This window comes from Electrophorus electricus, chromosome 3, assembly GCF_041902795.1.
Source record: "Electrophorus electricus isolate QZ-2024a chromosome 3, ASM4190279v1, whole genome shotgun sequence".
Taxonomy (NCBI): Eukaryota; Metazoa; Chordata; class Actinopteri; order Gymnotiformes; family Gymnotidae; genus Electrophorus; species Electrophorus electricus.
The window spans coordinates 2398027-2417787 of NC_137499.1; the positions used below are offsets into that span (position 1 = coordinate 2398027).

The 19761-nt window shown below is 40.7% G+C and overlaps 2 protein-coding genes across 9 annotated transcripts in view; one reads left to right on the forward strand and one right to left on the reverse strand.

Annotated features, from left to right (window-relative positions):
* Nucleotides 1–14262, reverse strand: part of nfat5b (nuclear factor of activated T cells 5b) — a 35330-nt gene extending 21068 nt beyond the window's left edge. For 2 of the 8 annotated variants that reach the window (XM_081709382.1, XM_027011235.3), the window contains exon 1: nucleotides 14031–14262. In XM_081709382.1, coding sequence (XP_081565508.1) covers nucleotides 14031–14103 — 73 coding nt within the window. In that variant the 5' untranslated portion in view covers nucleotides 14104–14262. Of the gene's footprint in view, nucleotides 1–1627; nucleotides 1780–14030 lie in introns of those variants that run through there. The other 6 variants (XM_081709387.1, XM_081709363.1, XM_081709391.1 and 3 more) reach the window with 4 other exon arrangements.
* Nucleotides 14263–17041: 2779 nt separating this feature from the next.
* On the forward strand, nucleotides 17042–19729 carry psmd7 (proteasome 26S subunit, non-ATPase 7). The gene is made up of 7 exons (XM_027012644.3): nucleotides 17042–17228; nucleotides 17662–17753; nucleotides 17842–17934; nucleotides 18039–18136; nucleotides 18245–18325; nucleotides 18511–18602; nucleotides 18705–19729. Exons 1-7 carry the CDS (start codon nucleotides 17155–17157, stop codon nucleotides 19135–19137), a joined length of 963 nt encoding a protein of 320 aa, XP_026868445.1. The 5' UTR covers nucleotides 17042–17154; the 3' UTR covers nucleotides 19138–19729.
* Nucleotides 19730–19761: the final 32 nt, after the last annotated feature.

The window sequence follows — 19761 nt, forward strand, 5'->3', positions numbered from 1 at the left end:
AGCACCAAAATCCTATTTGCTTTTTTAGTAAATATGATCCAACAATATAAATCCAGCAATATTGGATGTATACAAATATACTCCAGTAAGATGAACAGTGTCATCTTTACAGAGCATTCCCCAGCTGGGTTATTCTATGACAATGCTAAGAATCTAATTAAAATTGTAATGATTTTTTAAAAATTAATTTTTAATGATAACACTGCACAAATACTGGAAAACATATTTGCTTCACCAAGGATGTGTGACAGAGGTCAGTATGGTCACAAGACACTTGATGAAACCATCACCCTGATTTGTGATCATCTGCCTGTTGCTTTGTCAAAATAGCACAAGACTGAGTAACTGCACTCTCATTGACACCCCCCGCCCATGCTTTCACAGAATTGCCTAGAATTCATTTTTAACAGATATAACAGGAGTCTCAGGAAGTACTATCTACTGTAATATATGCATATATACCTGACCTATTTTTCAGCGCTCTCAGGAAACTGCAAAGCTTCTGCAAGTCTGCTCCTTTGTTCTGCCTCTGTCTCTGGGCTTCTTGAAACAGGGGTGTGACTACAAGCCAAGGTGCTACTGGCTACTGGCGTTTTCCAAAAACACACTCAACTGGTACAAATTAGTAGCTAGGTTGTGATCGACAATGACTGGTAAATAAGCCATACTACCCTTGTTGCATACCTTGAAGCAAGCGTAGATGGAGTTTCAGGTCCTATGAATTTATAGTCCTATGAAAGGTGATTCTGCAGTAGCATGAATTCCAAGTTCATTTTTTGGCATTACTTACAATCAGGCTAACTAACTGGCATAACCTTAATGACATATATTAGTACATTATATTATTATTATTATTGTAGAATTTCCCCAATAACTGATGGCACGGTAAGATGTTCGGCAAGTTGCAGTCCAATCAGAGCAGCCTGTGTCCACTAAAATGCCGTTCACCGTTCACCGATCCTCTTCCCACGTCTGTCCCCTCCAGTGGTGCAGCACACGTAGGAACACGTGTCCAAAGCGGGGGTCCTTGCAGCAACCATGCTGCCAACCACACAGACAGAAAATATGCACTCTGCTCTCTGACTGCGGCTGTACCGAATCAGTACCTGGCCTGTCTCGAAGTGTTTCCACCCATTTTAAGGAGAGCCGGGAAAAAAAAACGTCCTATTCTGCTTCAGAGTTTCCTCCCACACAAACAAGACACAGAGGCTGCTGTTTATGCCACAGGGCAGTGTACTTTCACCAAGCAGGATAAAAACATTGTGTCATTCCTGGAGCAAAGAGGGAGATTTCATTGCTTTTATACATTTTTCCTTTCCTTGCCCAGTTTTTTAAATTAATTAAATTTTTTTTTTTTTTTTACCACTTTCATGTTCCTCTGTGTACAGAAATAAAAGATATCAGCCTAGCCTAGTTATTTTCAAATATCCCTAGTAAAGAAAAAAAACCCTCTTTTCTAAAAAACAATTTTCCTTTACCAGATAACTAGTAAATATCAAAAGAACCTTAATTCCAGTTCAGCTGAGACTTTGAGCTTGAAGGGGGCTGGGTACAAACACAACCACCACGTAACAGACAGGACATTTTCATTCAACTACGCACATTCTTACTGCTTACTTTTACTAACCTTGGAACCCGGGGTGTGGCACAATTTTCTCTCCGAGGTCCTGTCCACCCCCTGCTTCCTCAACCCCGCCCCTCACTTCTTTTTTGTTTTTTGTGTTTACCATGTTAGCAGACCCCTATGGTTTCAGTAACTTGCTTGACAGGTTTGTGTCATTAAGAAAAAAAAAGCTGTCAATGGAAACAAGAATAGGATCATCAGGCCAAGCCACTGACACACAAAACGGTACAGCAACGGTGGCCGACAACCGAGGATTTATAAAGTGCAATGCTGCACAGGACAGGGGCAGAGAAAAAGCACCTCTGATGTAGGCAGGGCCTTTAAGGGTTTACTGGGGCGAGAGGGATCACTGCTCACAGGGCAGTGGGGACTCAAGCCAGGACTCGTTTATGGCACCGCTCAAACGTTTACGGCTGTGTCCACGAAAGAGCAGCCGAGGTCACCATAGCAACAAGGAAGAAAGGGCAGCCTCCATCTCAGCCTGCTAGGCTTTCGTTAAGGGGATGAAAAAAAGGTTTAAAAAGCAAGCCCTTGCGAGGCCAGGCGAGAAACAGCGCTACCGCCGTCCTAGAGCCCGTCCGCGACCACACTTATTCAGCCTTTTTTAGACAAACGCTCTGGCAGTTTTTTACCTCTACAGCCAGACATACTGGTGTTATTTCATCATCACATACTCGGTCAGAGCATGTAGTGCATTAAAATAAAATGGGACTTTATTTCTTTACAATGTGAAAGCAAAGTTTGAGGAGAACTAAACAGAGAAGAACTAGAGAGCACTGATATGAGATTCTTGTGTGCCAACAGCAACATTAGCTGGAGAATATTGTTGAACCTGATATGTCCCATATTTTTGATTCTCGAAAAAAATAACAGAGCTTCCCTGAGTGGACTTGGCACAAATATTTAGCCTATAAATATTTGTACTTTTAAGAGTTGGCATGTGTAATAGACTTGTTCACTGCATGAACTGAATTCACAGAAGCACTGCTGAAATGCCTCAAATTTCTTAATTGATTTGGCAAATTACTGCAGTTAAAAATACATTTTAGTTGCTGGCTTACTTTCTTAGTGCATCTCTTTCGAGATGCAGACTTACACCCTAGAGAAGGTGAACAGATGCTCCAGTCAGTGGTGTGGGTTTAACTATTCTGCACTCACCTGTGAGAAATCAGTGTCTGGCAGCATGAGTCATTTCAAGTTCAACTTGAACTCTGATTGAGTGGCTTTTCTGAAGTGATATTATTGACATTTACTGCCAAACCGCAGAAAGAGTAAGCCAAACCAAGAAACAGCAGCCAACAGTCTGATCAGCCGCAGTTAAATTGGAAGCTTAGCTAAAGGATTGTCTGGACTCAGAGCCTTTCCGGGGTGTGAATCAGTAAAGTGGTGCCTTGGAATGTCAACAGACTTAAAGATGAGAAAAATTCTGATTTCAGCTGAAAATGCAGAGCATTTAAGTGCTCACAGTTGTTTCCTGAATAAGACCCAGTTATTAATGAGGAGGTTTCCTTCAGTGCCCTATCCTCAGCCAGAAATAAAGTTCTCAGAGCCTAGGGAATAACTTGTTCCTCCTTTAAACCACTGCCCACAGTCCTGATAAAATAGCCAGGACAACGCAGAACACCTCTACACACAGGGCAGTGACCTTTCATTTCCTATTCAAGGATGTGTGGTCTGCTCGCCCAAATCACATGATCACAGCGCGCTGGCAGCGGTCTTCAAAGTCAGAGAGTCAACAATGACATCTTACAACAGCCGTACCTCACTGGCTCAGTTGACACTACGAAGACAGATGCAATGACCGCGCCAATCTCTCTCCCGCCCTGTCCCAGGTCCGCAGGGCGCACAAACGCATGAATTAGGCACACCGGCATCAATTGTGATTTTTAAACTTTTGAAATAAGTGAACCGGTTCCTAAGTGAACCGGTTCCATCCTGAGTGAAGTGAAATTCATTCATATTATTGTTATTAATAGTAAATTACTTGTATATTAACACTGATGAAATAAGCTCAATTAATTAAAGAATACATTCTCCAAGTCATATAACATATAATTAAATCACTAACTACAATTGATTTCACAATAGGGAGGTAACCAAAAACTTAATTTATAAAACCTATTCAGCAAGCAGAAAGCCTCTTCACATGAAAAACAGAATAGGTTTTTAAATAGCCATCTCAGGAGGGACTCCATATCAATAGGCCCTGGTGGGATTGCCCAGTGTCACTGTCTCCTGAATAAACAATGTGTCAACCATATTGAGCAATGTAAAGTAAGCAAAGAGCTTTTGTCCGATATGCCAACATGAGCTGGGTGGCAGCAGAGAGGATGTTCACTCCATTCTCTGTGCTTTCTATTATTTGTAACTTACTCCACGCTCTACTGACATGGGTAGTGAATCACAAGCATCGTCATGGAAGGCACAGGGAGAGATGTAAAAAAAAAAACAGGATCCTTGGGCAAGTCATGAAATTCACTGGCTATCAGAACAAAGAGAACATCCCTGCATTCAATGGCTCTGCATTAAACGCGTGACCTGTGGCTCCTTCTGGTCAGCTAATGCAAGTATTCTGAAAGAAGTGCTTAGAATTAGGCTTACAGTTCCATGTAAGTAAATAAATATGTAAATCTTTAAAACCATTTTGAATTTGTTTTTACCTAATGTACCAAACCAGTGTCGCATACAGAGCTGTGTGGGGTCAGTGTGTCTGTATCCTGAGCTGCATTCATGTCCACTGGGTTTACAAGGAGATTCACACAGAGGAGGAGCATGGCAGGGACAGAGAGTGGCTCAGATGAAAGTGGGACCTCAGAGCACTGTGGAATTCCAGCTATTTACACAAGTCCCACCACTGAACAAACACACACACACGCACACGCGCACACACAAACACACACACAGAAACTCAGACATACACAAAAACACATAAAGACATTCTGGACACTTGTGAATACCAAGCAGACTTGATGATTCAGAGATCACAGGACTACTGTACAGTCACTCATTCACAAGCATGTGGTCACAAATGCACATTTGGCAGAGAGCATAATCGGCTGAGTTTTAAATAACCATTGGCAATGTGAGTCGGAAAAGGGAGACCCATTAGAGCCAAAATGGCCTTAAAAATGTGACAACATCATGTTGGCCCAACGGGGGTCTGTTGTGTGTGCACAAATAACTCAAAATATCGGTCTGCATAAAAAGTTGCATAAAAGCGTTGCACTCCTGAGAACATTTAAGCGGCTTTGCCCCTCAGTGAATGAAAACCGCGATTAAATGTCACCTTTAGGTCACACGCTGACACAAATGAAAGGAATCGGCCATCCATCTATAACTTTTTGGTGAGTTGTTATGAAAATAGCTGTTGGGGTCGCAGAACTACAGGAGCTGACCTCAGAGTATTAGGGCAGCTTTTGTTTGAGTGCTTTTTGACTTAGCCACTGGAATGTGGAAATCAAGCGATCAAAAACATGCTAAAAATTTAAAGAGAAAAGCAACTTAGGTGACAGAATACTTCTGCACAAATTGTTAGGCGGTAATGTTAAGCTTTTTTTATGAGTTCAAGTTTCAGAATTTCTGGACAATAGCAATAATTATGAAATCTGGTGTGCCAAGCTTGCTGCTAAATGAAAATATCGTGAAAAAAGCGGGCTGCGTGGAAGACTGGCGGCGACTGTGTCCTTCAGTCTCTCCTCAAATAAGGTGGCACCTTGAGAACATTAATCACATAAATGGATTCAACAGGTAATCTAATTAGGGCTTGAGAACATCTGCTGATTAATTAGAGATGTGCATGGGTAATGTATTCGTTATTAAGAGCCCTGCCCAAATGCAGCACTAAACATAGACCAATCACTGATTAATACTGTCCATGGTTCATGAAAAACAGCACAGTCCTGCCCAACCAATCACTTGGAAGGTTTACTGAGGAGTCACATAGTGTGCTGTTCAGACACACTTCAGGAGACGAACCTAACGCACCAGCACAAGTTTACGAAGATGTCAAATGGGTCAGTTCACAGGTGAGTGACTAGCCCTTACGTCTAAGTCAGAGGGCTCACCTTCCAAAGCCCGGATTGCTAAGATTAACTTGAGACTCTACATAGATGTCTTAGCAATTTGACCCAGTTCTTACATAATAATAGATAAACCCCTCTGAATCCTTAAAATAAGGTTGTAGATCACCTGTCTCTTAAAAAAACAAACCTTGGATGCCTCTGTCAATGTACTGTGTTATTAACAACTGCATAAAAGTTTTATTATCATTTTTGGTCAGTCCACAGATGCACTCTGCATGGCCAACTGATCATAGCCACTGGGTATCGAATCTCAATGGGGACACTGCAGTTCTGTGTGAACAGGATATTACTGCCTGGGGAACCAATATAAAGTCCTTAATTCAAAAAGAATGCGGCTCACATTTGCACTCAACTCCCCCAGTTCGGGACAGGGAGTCTGTCCATCACCACAATCGCAGGTGACTCATAGCACAGGAATGTTAACAGGAAATTGGGAGTACATAACCATCCAGCCAATTTTTTTTTTTTGTATTGGTGAACCAAGGCATTACTGCAGAGACATTAAAAAGGTCTGCCACCGTGGGCTGCTGAGACAACTCTTAAAACCCCTGTCTACTAATTTTCATGAATATCTTCCATTATCTGTAGCTTTGGCGAGTAGTTAACAATGACCTGGTAAACAAAGAATGATGTTAGTCTTTGATGTTGCTGAGAGATTTCTTCAGTTATTTTTTCTGCCATTTTCTCCTGTTGGATTTGATTTGGGCAGGTCTAACAGTACTAACGTCAGGTCTGCAAAAGGACCAATCAGAGCCAAATGTTTACATCGTGTACCCACTGTTCGGGCAGACCACATGTTTCACAGGCTGTGTTCGATCCACAGCTGAAAGTACCTCCTCTCATGTGTCACTTTTAATGAGATAACAGTCTAAAAATGGGTGTGTAAGAGGACACAAACGTTCAGGGCGCACACAGGGCTGTACAAAACAACACTTTGCTTGCATTAATGTTTTATTTGTTTTGTGCATTTGCGTTTTATTTAGCTTGAAGATATATACACATACATCATGGACATGGTCAGCCTCTTTATGACTGAGCAAACCTTAAAACGGTGCCTTAGCTAACCCAGCTAGCATTTTAGATACTCTTTTTTTTTTTTTTTTTTTCTTTTTTCCACTGACAAATTTTATAATGTTCTGTTTTCCTGCATCGGACGCTCTTGTTCAGAGTCAGAGGGCTCAAATATACTGCTAAACCAGACCGATCCTGCCTCCTGTGTCACTCAGCACCACCACTAAGGCCAGGTTTACGTTTCCAAGGAGATGCTACTGTCAATCATTATATGATCTGATACACACTCACAGTGTTGCACAGGCAGAAGCTCAGAGTTTTTGGAGCATTTAACTACTATTAGATTATATTAATACATATTATATATGTATTCATGGATTTATATTTATATATTATTATTTATTTTTTTTAATTAATTTTTTTCTTGACTATAACATTGGCCAATGCTTATTCTAATGCAGATATTTACTATTAAAACCAAGAAGACAGGGGATTTAAACTCTTAGTGTGATGGGCTCCAGATGGTTACTGGTAAAGTCCTTCTCAAGCACCAGCACACTGGCCGCTACACAACAATACGGCAGCAGTCCTGGCGAGCCAGTGAGGTGGATTAGGAAAGGAAGAAGCCCGGCGGAAGGTTAGGCCCGTCTGCCTGCAGCAGCTGCAGCCGAAGCAGAAAGACGATGCCCGTAACCTGAGCGCTCTTCAACAGCCAACAGAGATCAAACTCCTGGACGCTTTGATTAACTCCCTAAATATTTAACAACTGGGACTCGGCACGGACGGTTCCATCTGGGGCAGGAGAGGTGAAACATCAGAGCTCAGCTTTTTACACACATACACATACACACACACATACACACACACATACACACACACCACGGTAACAAATCAGTCCTTTCTGAAGCAGCCACATGGCATGACAATGTCGGCCCTACAACACTTCCCACCACACTTTTATGGAAGAACACCCATAACTATGGATGAACACCCGCAACTATGGAAGAAATCAGAGAACAGAGAACAACAGTCATAATGTCAACAATAATTGTAACTAGGCTTTAAGAGTGCAGCTAAAATAACAAAAGGATAAGAAAGCTTTTCATTTTAGAAAGTTTTATTTTTAACTACAATGGTTCTTCCTAGCTTGGCTGTCTTATAGGTCAAGTATAAAAAGAAAGACACCAGAAAAGATGAGAAGTGTTTACTGTCATGGAAAATAAATTCTATTGGCAAATGCAGTGTTCCAACACACTGTGGAAAGTGAATGATTCATTTCTCTCCTCAAGCTGAACCAAGTGTAAGACTAGTGATACCAGCTATGTGTGCAGCCATAAGTGATTCTACCCATCATTTATCACTATTGAATTCCTTCTATTGAAGGAAATACGACAGCACTAAAACTCTGATAACGGTTACTGATAGGATGCATTAATGCAGTCAACACTAATTTGGTACCAATGCTGTCCATTGTCACTATATCTCTCAATGCCTTAATGATTTTAATTTTTAAGAACTGCAGAGACCTAAATATGTCTTTTTTTCTGGCCCTTAGGTAACAGACATATTAGCAGATAATCTTTTAAAATGGTGTCTGACAAGAAACAATATGTTTTAGATGCATCATTACTCCTGTGCTCTTCAACTCTTCCATACAATGTTATAAAACTGCTGTAGAAGAGGATGGACCTACAAAAAACAACAGTAACTGCATCTAAAAAGCCAAGACATCATCCGAAAACCTGAAAGAAGAGAGAAAAAAGCTTGCCTGCAACGAATGATCACCCGTAAACCTTTTTGAACGTAAACATGGAAACATAATACAGACAGCAACATCGTCATTACAAATCAAACACTACTTTCAGGCCATGCCAGAGAAGATTAATAAACAATGACAATAACAATAACAATGACAGTGTGGGTACAAGACATCCAAACCTGAAAAGTGCACTTCTTACATGCTTTGCCTTCATAGACATGATCAGTTTACATGAACTTTGAAGTTAAGTCTATTCACTGTTCCCAAAACAAGCCCTACTTATCTTAATAAAGGCCAGCCCAGGACTGTATTACAGGTATTGAAAGCATGTTACAAAACCAGAAAACGATCTTTTAAAATAGCTTGACGTTGCTAAGCCTTGCTACTTTAACACAACCCAGTCTTTTCTTACTGTCCTCCCCTGCTTTATGTGCATGGTTTGGTCTGATAGTTGCCAGGTGCTGAGGGTTTACCCACTCATGCAGCATACGGTGAGCGTGAGTGCGTAGCAAATATGCCAAGAGGTAACAGCTACTCTAGTATTAACCATTAACCACCCCAGAGTTTTAAAGTGAAAGTCATCTGGACTAGGCAACCCAATGCTCACACCAATGTACATTCACAGTCACTAGGCCCACACAACTGCACTGCAGGCTGAGACAAAGCGACTATCGTGTTGCCTGACCCAGCTAGGAGGAGGTGAAACGGGTTCAGTGATGACTACATAGTGTTTATACTGTGTTCCAACTTCTAAGCGTGGATGACACTGTAAGAATGATGATTGTTAAAGGGCCATTCTCTCAGCACATTTGTTAATGTCAGATATTAAACTACCTTCGTCTGAGATCACAAGTCCCCCATGTCAAAGGAAATCCCTTTCAATTGGGGGAGCACCTCTGTTAGTCATAGGTTCAAAGGAAAGACCATCACAGAGGGAGCGGGCATGATCAAGCTATGTATCTGCAAATGTGACCTGGAGGGGGGAAAATCTACCAGGAAAACATCATACATTACTAAACATGAGAAGCTGTCTGTCCTTAAAAACAAAAGCCTAACATTAATGCCCAGTGTTGAACTAAAAACGTTTCCGGAAAGTGAAAGTCTCACATTGATTCACCCAGGTGAATCATTCAGGTCCCCAAATAAATGCTAGTCATAACTTGACTCTGATTCCTGCTTGAGGCTGCATGACTGTGTAGGCTGTTTGCATGCCTACTGCATGTTGCCTTTCCCAGTCCTGTCCTATTACTGTATGCTTTGAATACCTTAATTACATTTATACCTTCATTACATTTCATTACATTCATACCTCTGAATACTTTCATTACATTTAATTATACAGACTGTTAGACTAGACTAAATCCAGGTACTTACTCTTGTTTAACTGAAATTCCATAAATCAGAACGATTTCTCCCTGGTATATTTCACCGGACTGGTTAGATGCCTGTGGGATTGTACACAACAACCCCCAAAGGTTAAGAGGGTTGACAGAAAAAGAGATTCCTTTGTCTCTGAACTTTTTTCATGTCTTGGGAGGACATTTAAGGTGAGGATGTACTTTGGGAAAATGGGTCAAAAGTGGATTTAAACTGTTTCAAGATGAGACAGGTTTAATTACTACTTTCAGTGGGGCACAATAATATTTCATTAACGCTGAACAGTGTATTCAGCAGAGCTATGTCAAAATAAGAGAGCCCCTTCCCTATCTGATTTTACCCTACAACAGATGATAAAGGAATAAACGAAGCCAGACTTCTAAAATAAGAAATGAATGCCATATTGCAGTGCCTTCACTTAGTCTGGACAATGCACTTTTAAAGCAAAGCACTTGCCTGTGACACACGTGCCAAGCAAAGTTCCACTAAAAATACACAGACAAGCTTCAATTCCAGGGCATTTTGCCATCCTGCTGGGAACGCACAACCATATGTTCGCATCGCTACTGTTTCCACTGGCCGTTACACGACACTCGGGCATCGTTAGCGCACCCCTGTCCTCGGAGATCTGCACACCGAACCCTTGCCTGGGAAAACAGGAGTGAGTACAGCTCGGCTGTGACTGGGATAGCAGAGTCTGAAGGAAAGCAGGATAAAGCCAATTAACACCAGAGGCTCCAAGTTTGCTTTAGGGGGAGCCCATGTTGCTTTGAACCACGTTTTGGACAGCAAGCTTTTTTGGACAGTGGTTCCATTTAGGTGCCCAAACTGTCTATGCCCACATTCAGAAGGAGATATTCTGGGGCTTGTTGTAACATTCGCTGGATTATGATTGTGCAAATAGTCAGGACACAATTTTTCTTTCCTACAAATAGGATGACTATTGTTTCATGCTGAAAATATAATTAATTTCTACAGACTACCGTATAACCACGTATTGATTCCAACCACTGAGAGACGTAGTCATATTGCAGGACTTAAAAGTTATACAACACAAAAGAAGGCCTGAAGACCTGAACATACTCTGTCCCCTAAACTGGCACGAGCCCGCCAGTTTGAGGCAGGATATGGCGCTTCATGGGATTTCACATTACAGAACATGATCCAAAAGCAACAGAGGCTCAGCTGGGAGGAAACCAAGTCAGATTCTGTTTGTTTCTGATTTGAAGCTGCTTTTTTTCCAGACGTCAGTGCAAAGAATGTAAGTCAGAGCAGCCTCGTGACACTTCAATAAAGAAACATGCAGTACTGACACAGGACTTTAGGTTGGGAGGATAAGGGGATAGTAACTAGATTTCCTTTTAAAATGTATTATAGGTATTGAAAACTAATCTCAGTGTAGGACTTATCATACCTAATCAATAAGGGCTAGTTTAGTCTCTTAAAACCCATATGGCACAGTTTGTTTCATAGGCTCTGTAGTGTTCAGTTAAATATCTGTACACTTATTTATGTAGACCACCACGTTTTTCTAAGACCTGATCATCTTTTTTCAAAATAAGAACAGGTCTTCTCGTGCATATTCTCACATTGCAGCACCTGTATGGGGAAACGCATTATAAGTGGATGCCAATGCCAAGTTCTGCTAAAGTATCTGAATAAGAGGTGCAGAAGGACCAAGGCCACATCCAAACAGAAGGTCCCTTTATGTGCTGAGTGACCTGGCGTACATCGAGTTACTATGAGGAACTGTTCAAATTATATCCGAACAAATTATATCCTAGTCTCATCACTAAATGACACAACCAAGACCTGTAAAATAAAGATGTTAAAGATGTTGACCAAGCAATGTAGGTTAACGCTCTGTGCCTTGTTTATCCAGCTTTCTAGTGAATTGCTGCTGCCTCACTAAGCTTGCCAAGGAGACTTCCTCCTACAAGGAATAGCTCTTACCTGGATAACAAGCTAAAAATTCACATTTGTCTGCCTTGATCTATGGAATAGATCAAAATATTCTTGCCAGAAAGCAATGGTAAAGTCTACAGTTCACTTGAACTGCCCAATGGTGAAATTAGGTCTTCTGGCCAAGTCTGTGCATGCAGCATAAACTCTGCTGTACAAAACAGTTTATTCATACTGCCCCAGACCCAAAACATAAACAAAAGGGTTTGGAGAAGCAAGAAGAGGTGAAATTAACCATAGTAGTCCAAACAGTTTTCTCCACATTAAATTATTGCTTGGAAACAAGTCTAGTCCTAGGGCAATGATGTCAATAACGCCTAACGTAAAAGTTGTATTTTGCTTTACTTTAGATTTTGACGTGCCAAATAATGAGAGGCTTGTTAACCCCAGGGCTCATTCTGGCCTCCTGCACCAACTTCTAAAATACGCACGCAGGAGATACACAGTGAGTGTTTGTTTGTTTGTTCCTTGGTGCAGCTTGAGAGCTCTCTGCCAGGGAATGCATGGTAAACTGTGAAAAGAGAGGCATATTCACAGGCCACTGCTCCAACAGCCAATAGGCTGGGGGGAAGAGAGCCACACCTCAACCTGTCACACCTACATCTACTTCAACATGTGAAGCACATCCACAGAAGCTAGAAGGAAACTGAACGTGGGCGCCTCTCAGCTTAATGTCAGGCTTAATCTAAGCCATGCTTGAAATACCCAGTAATAACATCAACGATAACAGGAGCAGGCAGCCAGCTAACAGACCTAGGATTACCAACAAGATTAATCCTTATGTAATCTGAGTACCACTATGCTACATCAAGACAGTGACCCAAGATTCAGTCCCACACAGATACAGTTCAAAGGTAAACGAAGGCTGCAAGCTTATACAGAACATTTTATAAAAACAAAAGAACTAAATGAAAAGTAAGATCGCAATCTTATGCTAAAACTTGTGACAGAAGTCTATATAAACTGGGTGAAGAACATCTAATGCACAGGAAATTGAAAATGAATCATGGAAAAGTACTGGCCTAAATGAGCTGCAGGGGATACTACATGATTAACTGTGCTCTGTGACTTTATGAGAAAGATTGTTTAGAAATCCTCTGTTGTGGTATTTAACATGAAAATCTAACAAACAAATCCAAGATTATGGAAACTGTTGCAGAATCACTGAAGGAAATGGCAGTCTTTAGACCAGAGTCTTTACACATTTGAGAATATTTCAGTAATATGGTTCTATTATGACATGGTTTAAATATCAGGGAACTTCCCTGTCCTCATGAATTCTACTAGGCATTTACTGAATTTAAAATGACCTATGCCACACTATACCGTATATGATGTCCAGGATATCTTCTCCCAGGGTCAGGTAAACTACAGCACATCATTTTCAGCCAAGTGTACACTGAGCTTTCATGAATAAAGAGACAGCGGCACTTGGACAGAATAATAAAAGCAAGGTCACAAAATGTAATGCTGACTCTTACAAAACAACCATTCAAAAAGAAAGACAGGATCTTTTAGTGCCCACCTCTAATTTTGTGATTAAGCAGCATGTCTTGTAAATAGCGTATGAACTTATATCAGAGGACAGTACTGGATGTTTGACTCATAAACATTCATTTTATTGGACAGGCTTAGAAGCCAGTCAGTCCAGCATTCAAAGCAGTGCAACGTCTCCAGCATAACATGCATTTGTCAAAGCCTTTGGTCTATCTCTTTTACTGTTTAACACACTGTAAGAGCTTCTTTGCAGAACTGGGGTAGACTTAACTCCTATACACTGCGACTAAAATCAGAAAGTTACAAAAAGCTGTTAGGCCCGTCAAGCAAGCAAACAAACAGAGGCCAGGGGCAGAAAAAGCTGGTTTTGTTGACTAGCTACAAACAAGGTCCCGCCCCTCGGCGATGCCCCGCCCCCTCCACGGGTTCTCAAAGAAATCGAGCCACGCGACGCATAAAGTAGGAACGACCTGCCCAAGAATGACAGGAGCTCCTTCCAACATACATATCCCCTTTATAACGAATAAGAATGTACTCAGCGGCCACCTGCGTCATTTATCGTGCAGTAAATACAGCTAGCTAACCATTAATTGATATGTGACATAACAGCCCAACTAGCAGAACAATAAAACTACGACTGAACACGCGGAGACTAGTGACCTGAAAGCTGAGGGGAGTATGTCGGGGTGAAGGTAAAGTGAAGAGAAAGTCGCGTTACCTTTGGAGTAAACAGACTTGGGGGAACTGATGTCGATATCCGTGCTGAAAAGCGAAATTAAATCAGAGGGCATCTCACTGCCTCTCTGAGCTGGAGAGAAAACTGGCTCTTTATTCAGTACACACAGACGAGAAACGCGAGTGAAGAGCAGAAATGCGGGTCCTTACTGGCTCCTGAAACGCTCCTCATGTTGGGAAGTGTCCGTGCTTAGTGCGCGCTGTGCGCCCTGGAGCTGCTCTCCGGCCGCCACTCCCACTTTACGCAGGCGCACACACACACACGCACACACACACACACCAGTCACATGATTTACGTGGCAAACAAGACGAAATAGGAGTCCTTTGAAGATCATTGTCCGCTCAAATAATTTACGATGTTACTGACTAAAGCAAGAAAGGTTTGGGCTGTGAATGTACTGCATCTTGGGTTTATGTATTTACTGATACATTTGTTGTAATAGCAAGCAAACTTTCCCTGAGCAACTCTCTTCCTCCTCTCTCTCTCTCTCTCTCTCTCTCTCTCTCTCTCTCTCTCTCTCTCTCTATCTCTCTCTCTCTCGCTCTCTTCTGTGTGTGTGTGTGTGTGTGTGTGTGTGTGTGTGTGTGAGAGAGAGAGAGAGAGAGAGAGAGAGTGAGTGAGTGAGAGTGAGAGTGAGAGTGAGAGTGAGTGTGTGAGGAACACAGAAGCACATAGTTCATCACTATGACAGTTGAAACATTGTTTGGTGCCCTGGCAGTTTAGTCACAACTTTGCCAGATTTCTTCACTGCAGGCTGCAAGTGGTATTGCATAAGTATTTGATAGATAACTCAGTGAGACAATTGTTTACCATGATACAATTCTTTCTTTTTTGTTATTTTAATATACATGCTAAGAATATAATTAAATATATAGTTATGTATTCTATATATTAGTTGTGAGGAAGGATTTTGAAAATGCACCACTCACAGAAGACAGTCACAATATTCACATTAACATCGATCCCTGAATATTCCTCACACAACTTTAATGTAGCGTTTTTTAGCAAGAGTGTTTAGTGCAGTATTCCCACTCATACAAATAACAAATGTGAAGTGGAAGGTACAGTGTAGTACTGAAGAACACTGTTACCACTTAACTCTGATAACAGCACACAGTCGTGCACACAAAGATTATTTGAAAAATGTTAAAATAGAGATGTTCAAGATCCCGAGGGCCTTTTACACAACATCCTTATCTTGCTTGTGTAGTATTTGTCATTCCTTTATCTTTGTGCTCCACAGCTCTGGCCTACAGTCAAGCCTTGCGAAACAATATAATGGGTCTACTAAGACATTTCAGGTGCAGATACAATGACAATTTATAATGCATCCAGGATTCTGTTCCAAAGAAACATCCTATCATCCCAAATGACCCTGCATACACTCTATAAGTAACAGTATAAAAATAGCACAATTGTAGATTGACATACATGCATGAATACCTGTCACCACTGATGAAATCTTGTCACTAGATTATATTACTGCATGATGTATTTCTAAAGAGTTCAGTGCTCTGGGATAGCATAGAACGGCTCGTACGACCGGTTTGCTATTGTCAACTGTATTTCAGTGTTTCAGAGTAAACAGAATGAGTAAACTCTGGTGTACTGAGTGACCCATTGTAATGTGCTGTCATTAGGTTTTTGGTGACTTCTTATCAAGCATGCAATGATGTTCGTAGGAAGTACAATGCTTCATTCAGCTCTGAGCTTTAGGATGACAATGAAGTTAACACAAATAAATATTTTAAAGTTTTAGAAAAGTGGAAGTGTCAGCACATAAATTGTTTACATTCCTTTAACAAAGATATGACTCTATTTAGACTATGTCATGTTGGCATATATTTTGTGTCTGTGGTCTCGCTCTGTTTCTCTCTCTCTCTCTCTCTCTCTCTCTCTCTCTCTCTCTCTCTCTCTCTCTCTCTCTCTCTCTCTCTCTCTCTCTCTCTCTCTCTCTCTCTCTCTCTCTCTCTCTCTCTCATACACCCACAGACACACACACACATACACTCACATACACAATGTTCACTTCCTAATAGTACTTCCTAATAGAGCATTTATTAGAAAAAAACACTTTTCTTAGAAATGCAACTAGACCTCTCACTGTTGTTCTCGGCAAAATAAAGGTCAGTGTTTCAGTCGTTGTGTTATTCATTTTTACCTTCAGTGAAAATGACTTGTCCCACCCACACAAAAATCTCCAGATCTAGGATAATGATACATACTGTGGTTCCACAGAAACCCAAAATTAGTTACACATTTCACACCATTTAAATCAATTTAGCTGTAAGTTATCAAACAAGTGCTCAAGTCAGCTGTTGCAATAGTTACAATTGTATATAGAGAAGCAGGACATTTCAAACAGAGGTCCGTCATCAACTGTGCAAGCAAAGTGCTTCACTACAGTTTTGAATATCTCTAAGAAAGAAAGAAACAAAAACTTAAAAGACAGAATTAGTTGCTATTTACTGCCTTGCCCTTGAGCACAATCAATTTTTATTGTTATTTTGTTTACCAGCTGATAATCAGCTTTATAATTAATTAATTACATTTTTATTAAATTAAATTTAAAATGTAAATAAATTTAATTAATCAATTCATAATGGATTATTTAATATATTTGAAATGTATGCATAATAATTATGCATTGTAACACTTACTGTGCAGTTATTTTTCAGTAATAGATGGTAGATATAAGACGTGTACACTCCTGACAGTCCATGCAGTCGGGACATGGCAATGATTAGACAGGTATTGAACTACTGGTGTATGCCTTAACTCTAGTTGTAACATTTTGAAACAGTGTAAAATTAAACATTAAATGTAAAAAGACTCCTGCGCAGTAGCAACTGGAACTGAAAAACTGACAGGGCCGTATGATGCTTTCAGGACTTCTCCCTACTGTCTTAAACATACTTTTGTTTTGACTGTCGTGTACCCTCCGCAGCGGTAGGTGGCGATGTACTGTGTTCTGACAACTACTACCAGTCGAAGAAAAGGAAGCGGAACAAGCGTTGGCGTACTCCTCAAATCGGCGTAACACCTATACGTTAAGAAACTCTCTTGTTTTTTTTTTTTACAATCGCTATAAATTACATCGGGCAGAATGCCGGACTTGGCCGTAGAAAAGGTTGTCGTCCATCCCCTGGTGCTGCTGAGTGTTGTTGACCATTTTAACAGGTACATTTCCACTGTCTGACTGATTTTCAGTCAAATTTTGTTAACTCACTGTTAGCTAGTTAGCTAGGTGGCTAACCTAGCCGAGCTAATACAATCACAGCCAGCTTGCTGCAGTTTAAAATTTTAATCCATCAATTATTATTTCAGTTTTGATTGAAGTTTAAATTAGTGTGCGACAAACCAAATGTTTGTAAGTAAGCAGTTGTATATTGAGGAATTATAGACTGAGGAGTTGCTCTAGCTAGCTAGTTAGCGAACAGTGTTTATCACGACTATGTCTGACTACAAGCACGTACAGCCTTAATTCAGCTGCCTCATATCATCAGTATTTGCTTTTACCTCAGCGGGCTAAAATTTATGCACACGAACGTTTGGCTCTGTTTTACACTGATAAGTGTCAGGGTTTATTCATATATTAATTTCTTACTTGTAGAATTGGAAAAGTTGGAAGCCAGAAACGAGTTGTGGGCGTACTACTTGGCTCTTGGCAGAAGAAAGTTCTTGATGTGTCCAACAGCTTTGCAGGCAAGGTGTCTGTGTGTCTCTGTGTCTGTCTGTGTCATAATCATCTTTATTTAAAGACAAATAAGAGAGATTTTGCCGTTTTTGACAGTTCCTTTTGATGAAGATGATAAGGATGATTCTGTGTGGTTCCTGGATCATGACTACTTGGAGAATATGTATGGAATGTTCAAAAAAGTAAATGGTGAGCCATTTATACAATAAATCCTTTTCAATACTAAGCCTTTTTTTTTCTTTTCACATGACAATTACTCATACTGGTGGAGTATAAACTGTGTTGTGTTTCAGCCAGAGAAAGAATAGTTGGCTGGTATCACACTGGCCCAAAACTGCACAAGAATGATATTGCCATCAATGAACTTATGAAGCAGTATTGTGCAAACTCAGTATGTAACAGACATGTTCTCTGATATTGAACTGAGATATAAACTATATAATGCATACCATACAAACATGTTTTTACCTAGGTTTAGAGACTATACCTCTTTTGACAGGTTTTAGTCATTATTGATGTGAAACCTAAAGACTTGGGACTGCCAACTGAAGCCTACATCTCTGTGGAGGAGGTGCATGATGTAAGTTCTTCCCTCAGTTTAGTGTGGCACATGTAGGGATTTTAGTAAGTGAGGTGCTGTGAATGTTAGTTAAGACGAGAACCAGGCCAAATCTAGCTGTGTTTCCTTTGTATAATCAGTGAATTCCCCATGCAGAAATGCAATTGCAATTCCTGAGCTCTGAAATGTTATAATTCTTGCTGCAGGATGGCACTCCCACCTCTAAAACATTTGAGCATGTTACTAGTGAAATTGGGGCTGAGGAGGCAGAAGAAGTTGGCGTTGAACATTTGTTACGGTGAGACATGTTTTAAGCCCCGACATGCTTGCTAATTTATTGCTTAATCGTAACATTTCAGCCCCTTAAGTGCAGTTCATTGAATCCTGTTGTGCTTTACAGGGACATCAAAGACACAACTGTAGGCACGCTGTCTCAGCGCATCACCAATCAGGTGCATGGTCTGAAGGGCCTCAACTCCAAACTGCTAGACATCAAGAACTACCTAGAGAAAGTCGCGACGGGCAAGCTGCCCGTCAACCATCAGATTATTTACCAGCTGCAGGACGTGTTCAACCTGCTGCCTGACGTGAACCTGCAAGAGTTCATCAAGGCCTTCTACCTCAAGACCAATGACCAGATGCTTGTGGTCTACCTGGCCTCACTCATACGCTCTGTGGTGGCCCTCCACAATCTTATCAACAACAAAATCGCCAATCGAGATGCAGAGAAGAAAGAGGGGCAGGAGAAGGATGATGGCAAGAAGGAGAAGAGGGATGAGAAAGAGAAGGGTGATGCAGCAGCGAAGAAAGATGATAAAAAAGAGAAGAAATAAACTGTTAATTGTGTCATGGACTGACATAATCTTGGCTGGAGTGGGAAGGACGTTTGAGTTTCTTCTCCTATACCGACCTGCAGGTTTAGTCAGGTGTGGTCTGTGTCTTTTTTGACATGGAGAATGTATTCTCATGTTGCATCTTGATTGAAAGCAGAAAGGAGATTCAGTTTGAGGGATTTTTTTTTTTTTTGTCTCTGTGTCCTGAACTGACACTTGCTCTGCTTGTTTTCATCTGTATTGTAGCACTGTTTAAAAGACCAGCAAAATACATCGGTCCAAGGTTACAGCCCAAAGCAAAGTCTAATTGTAATCACATCTTTTTTTTTTTTTAAATTTTACATTTTTTTTTATTGGTGGATTCAGACCATTTTTGTTCACTACATGATGACAAACATGCAGTTTTGCTAAGAACACATTTACTAAACATCTCTCATAATTTACCCCTAAAGAACCTTTGTTTTAGCTGTTAGTTAGAAATACATTTCCAAGAAATGCAAAAAACAGTCACAAGTCTACCATGTAATTCAATTGTTTGCTTTTCCTTTCCACTTGCATTTTATTTGTAGAAATTAAAGACAAACCTTTCCCAGTACAGCCTGTTATTTGGAAATGTGTGAGAAT

Coding starts and splice junctions, on each gene's coding strand:
- psmd7 (XM_027012644.3), top strand. CDS start 17,155: ATGCCGGACTTGGCCGTAGAAAAGGTTGTCGTCCATCCCCTGGTGCTG. Junction 18,137..18,244: donor AGCAGTATTGTGCAAACTCA/GTATGTAACAGA, acceptor CTCTTTTGACAG/GTTTTAGTCATTATTGATGT. Junction 18,603..18,704: donor GGCGTTGAACATTTGTTACG/GTGAGACATGTT, acceptor TGTGCTTTACAG/GGACATCAAAGACACAACTG.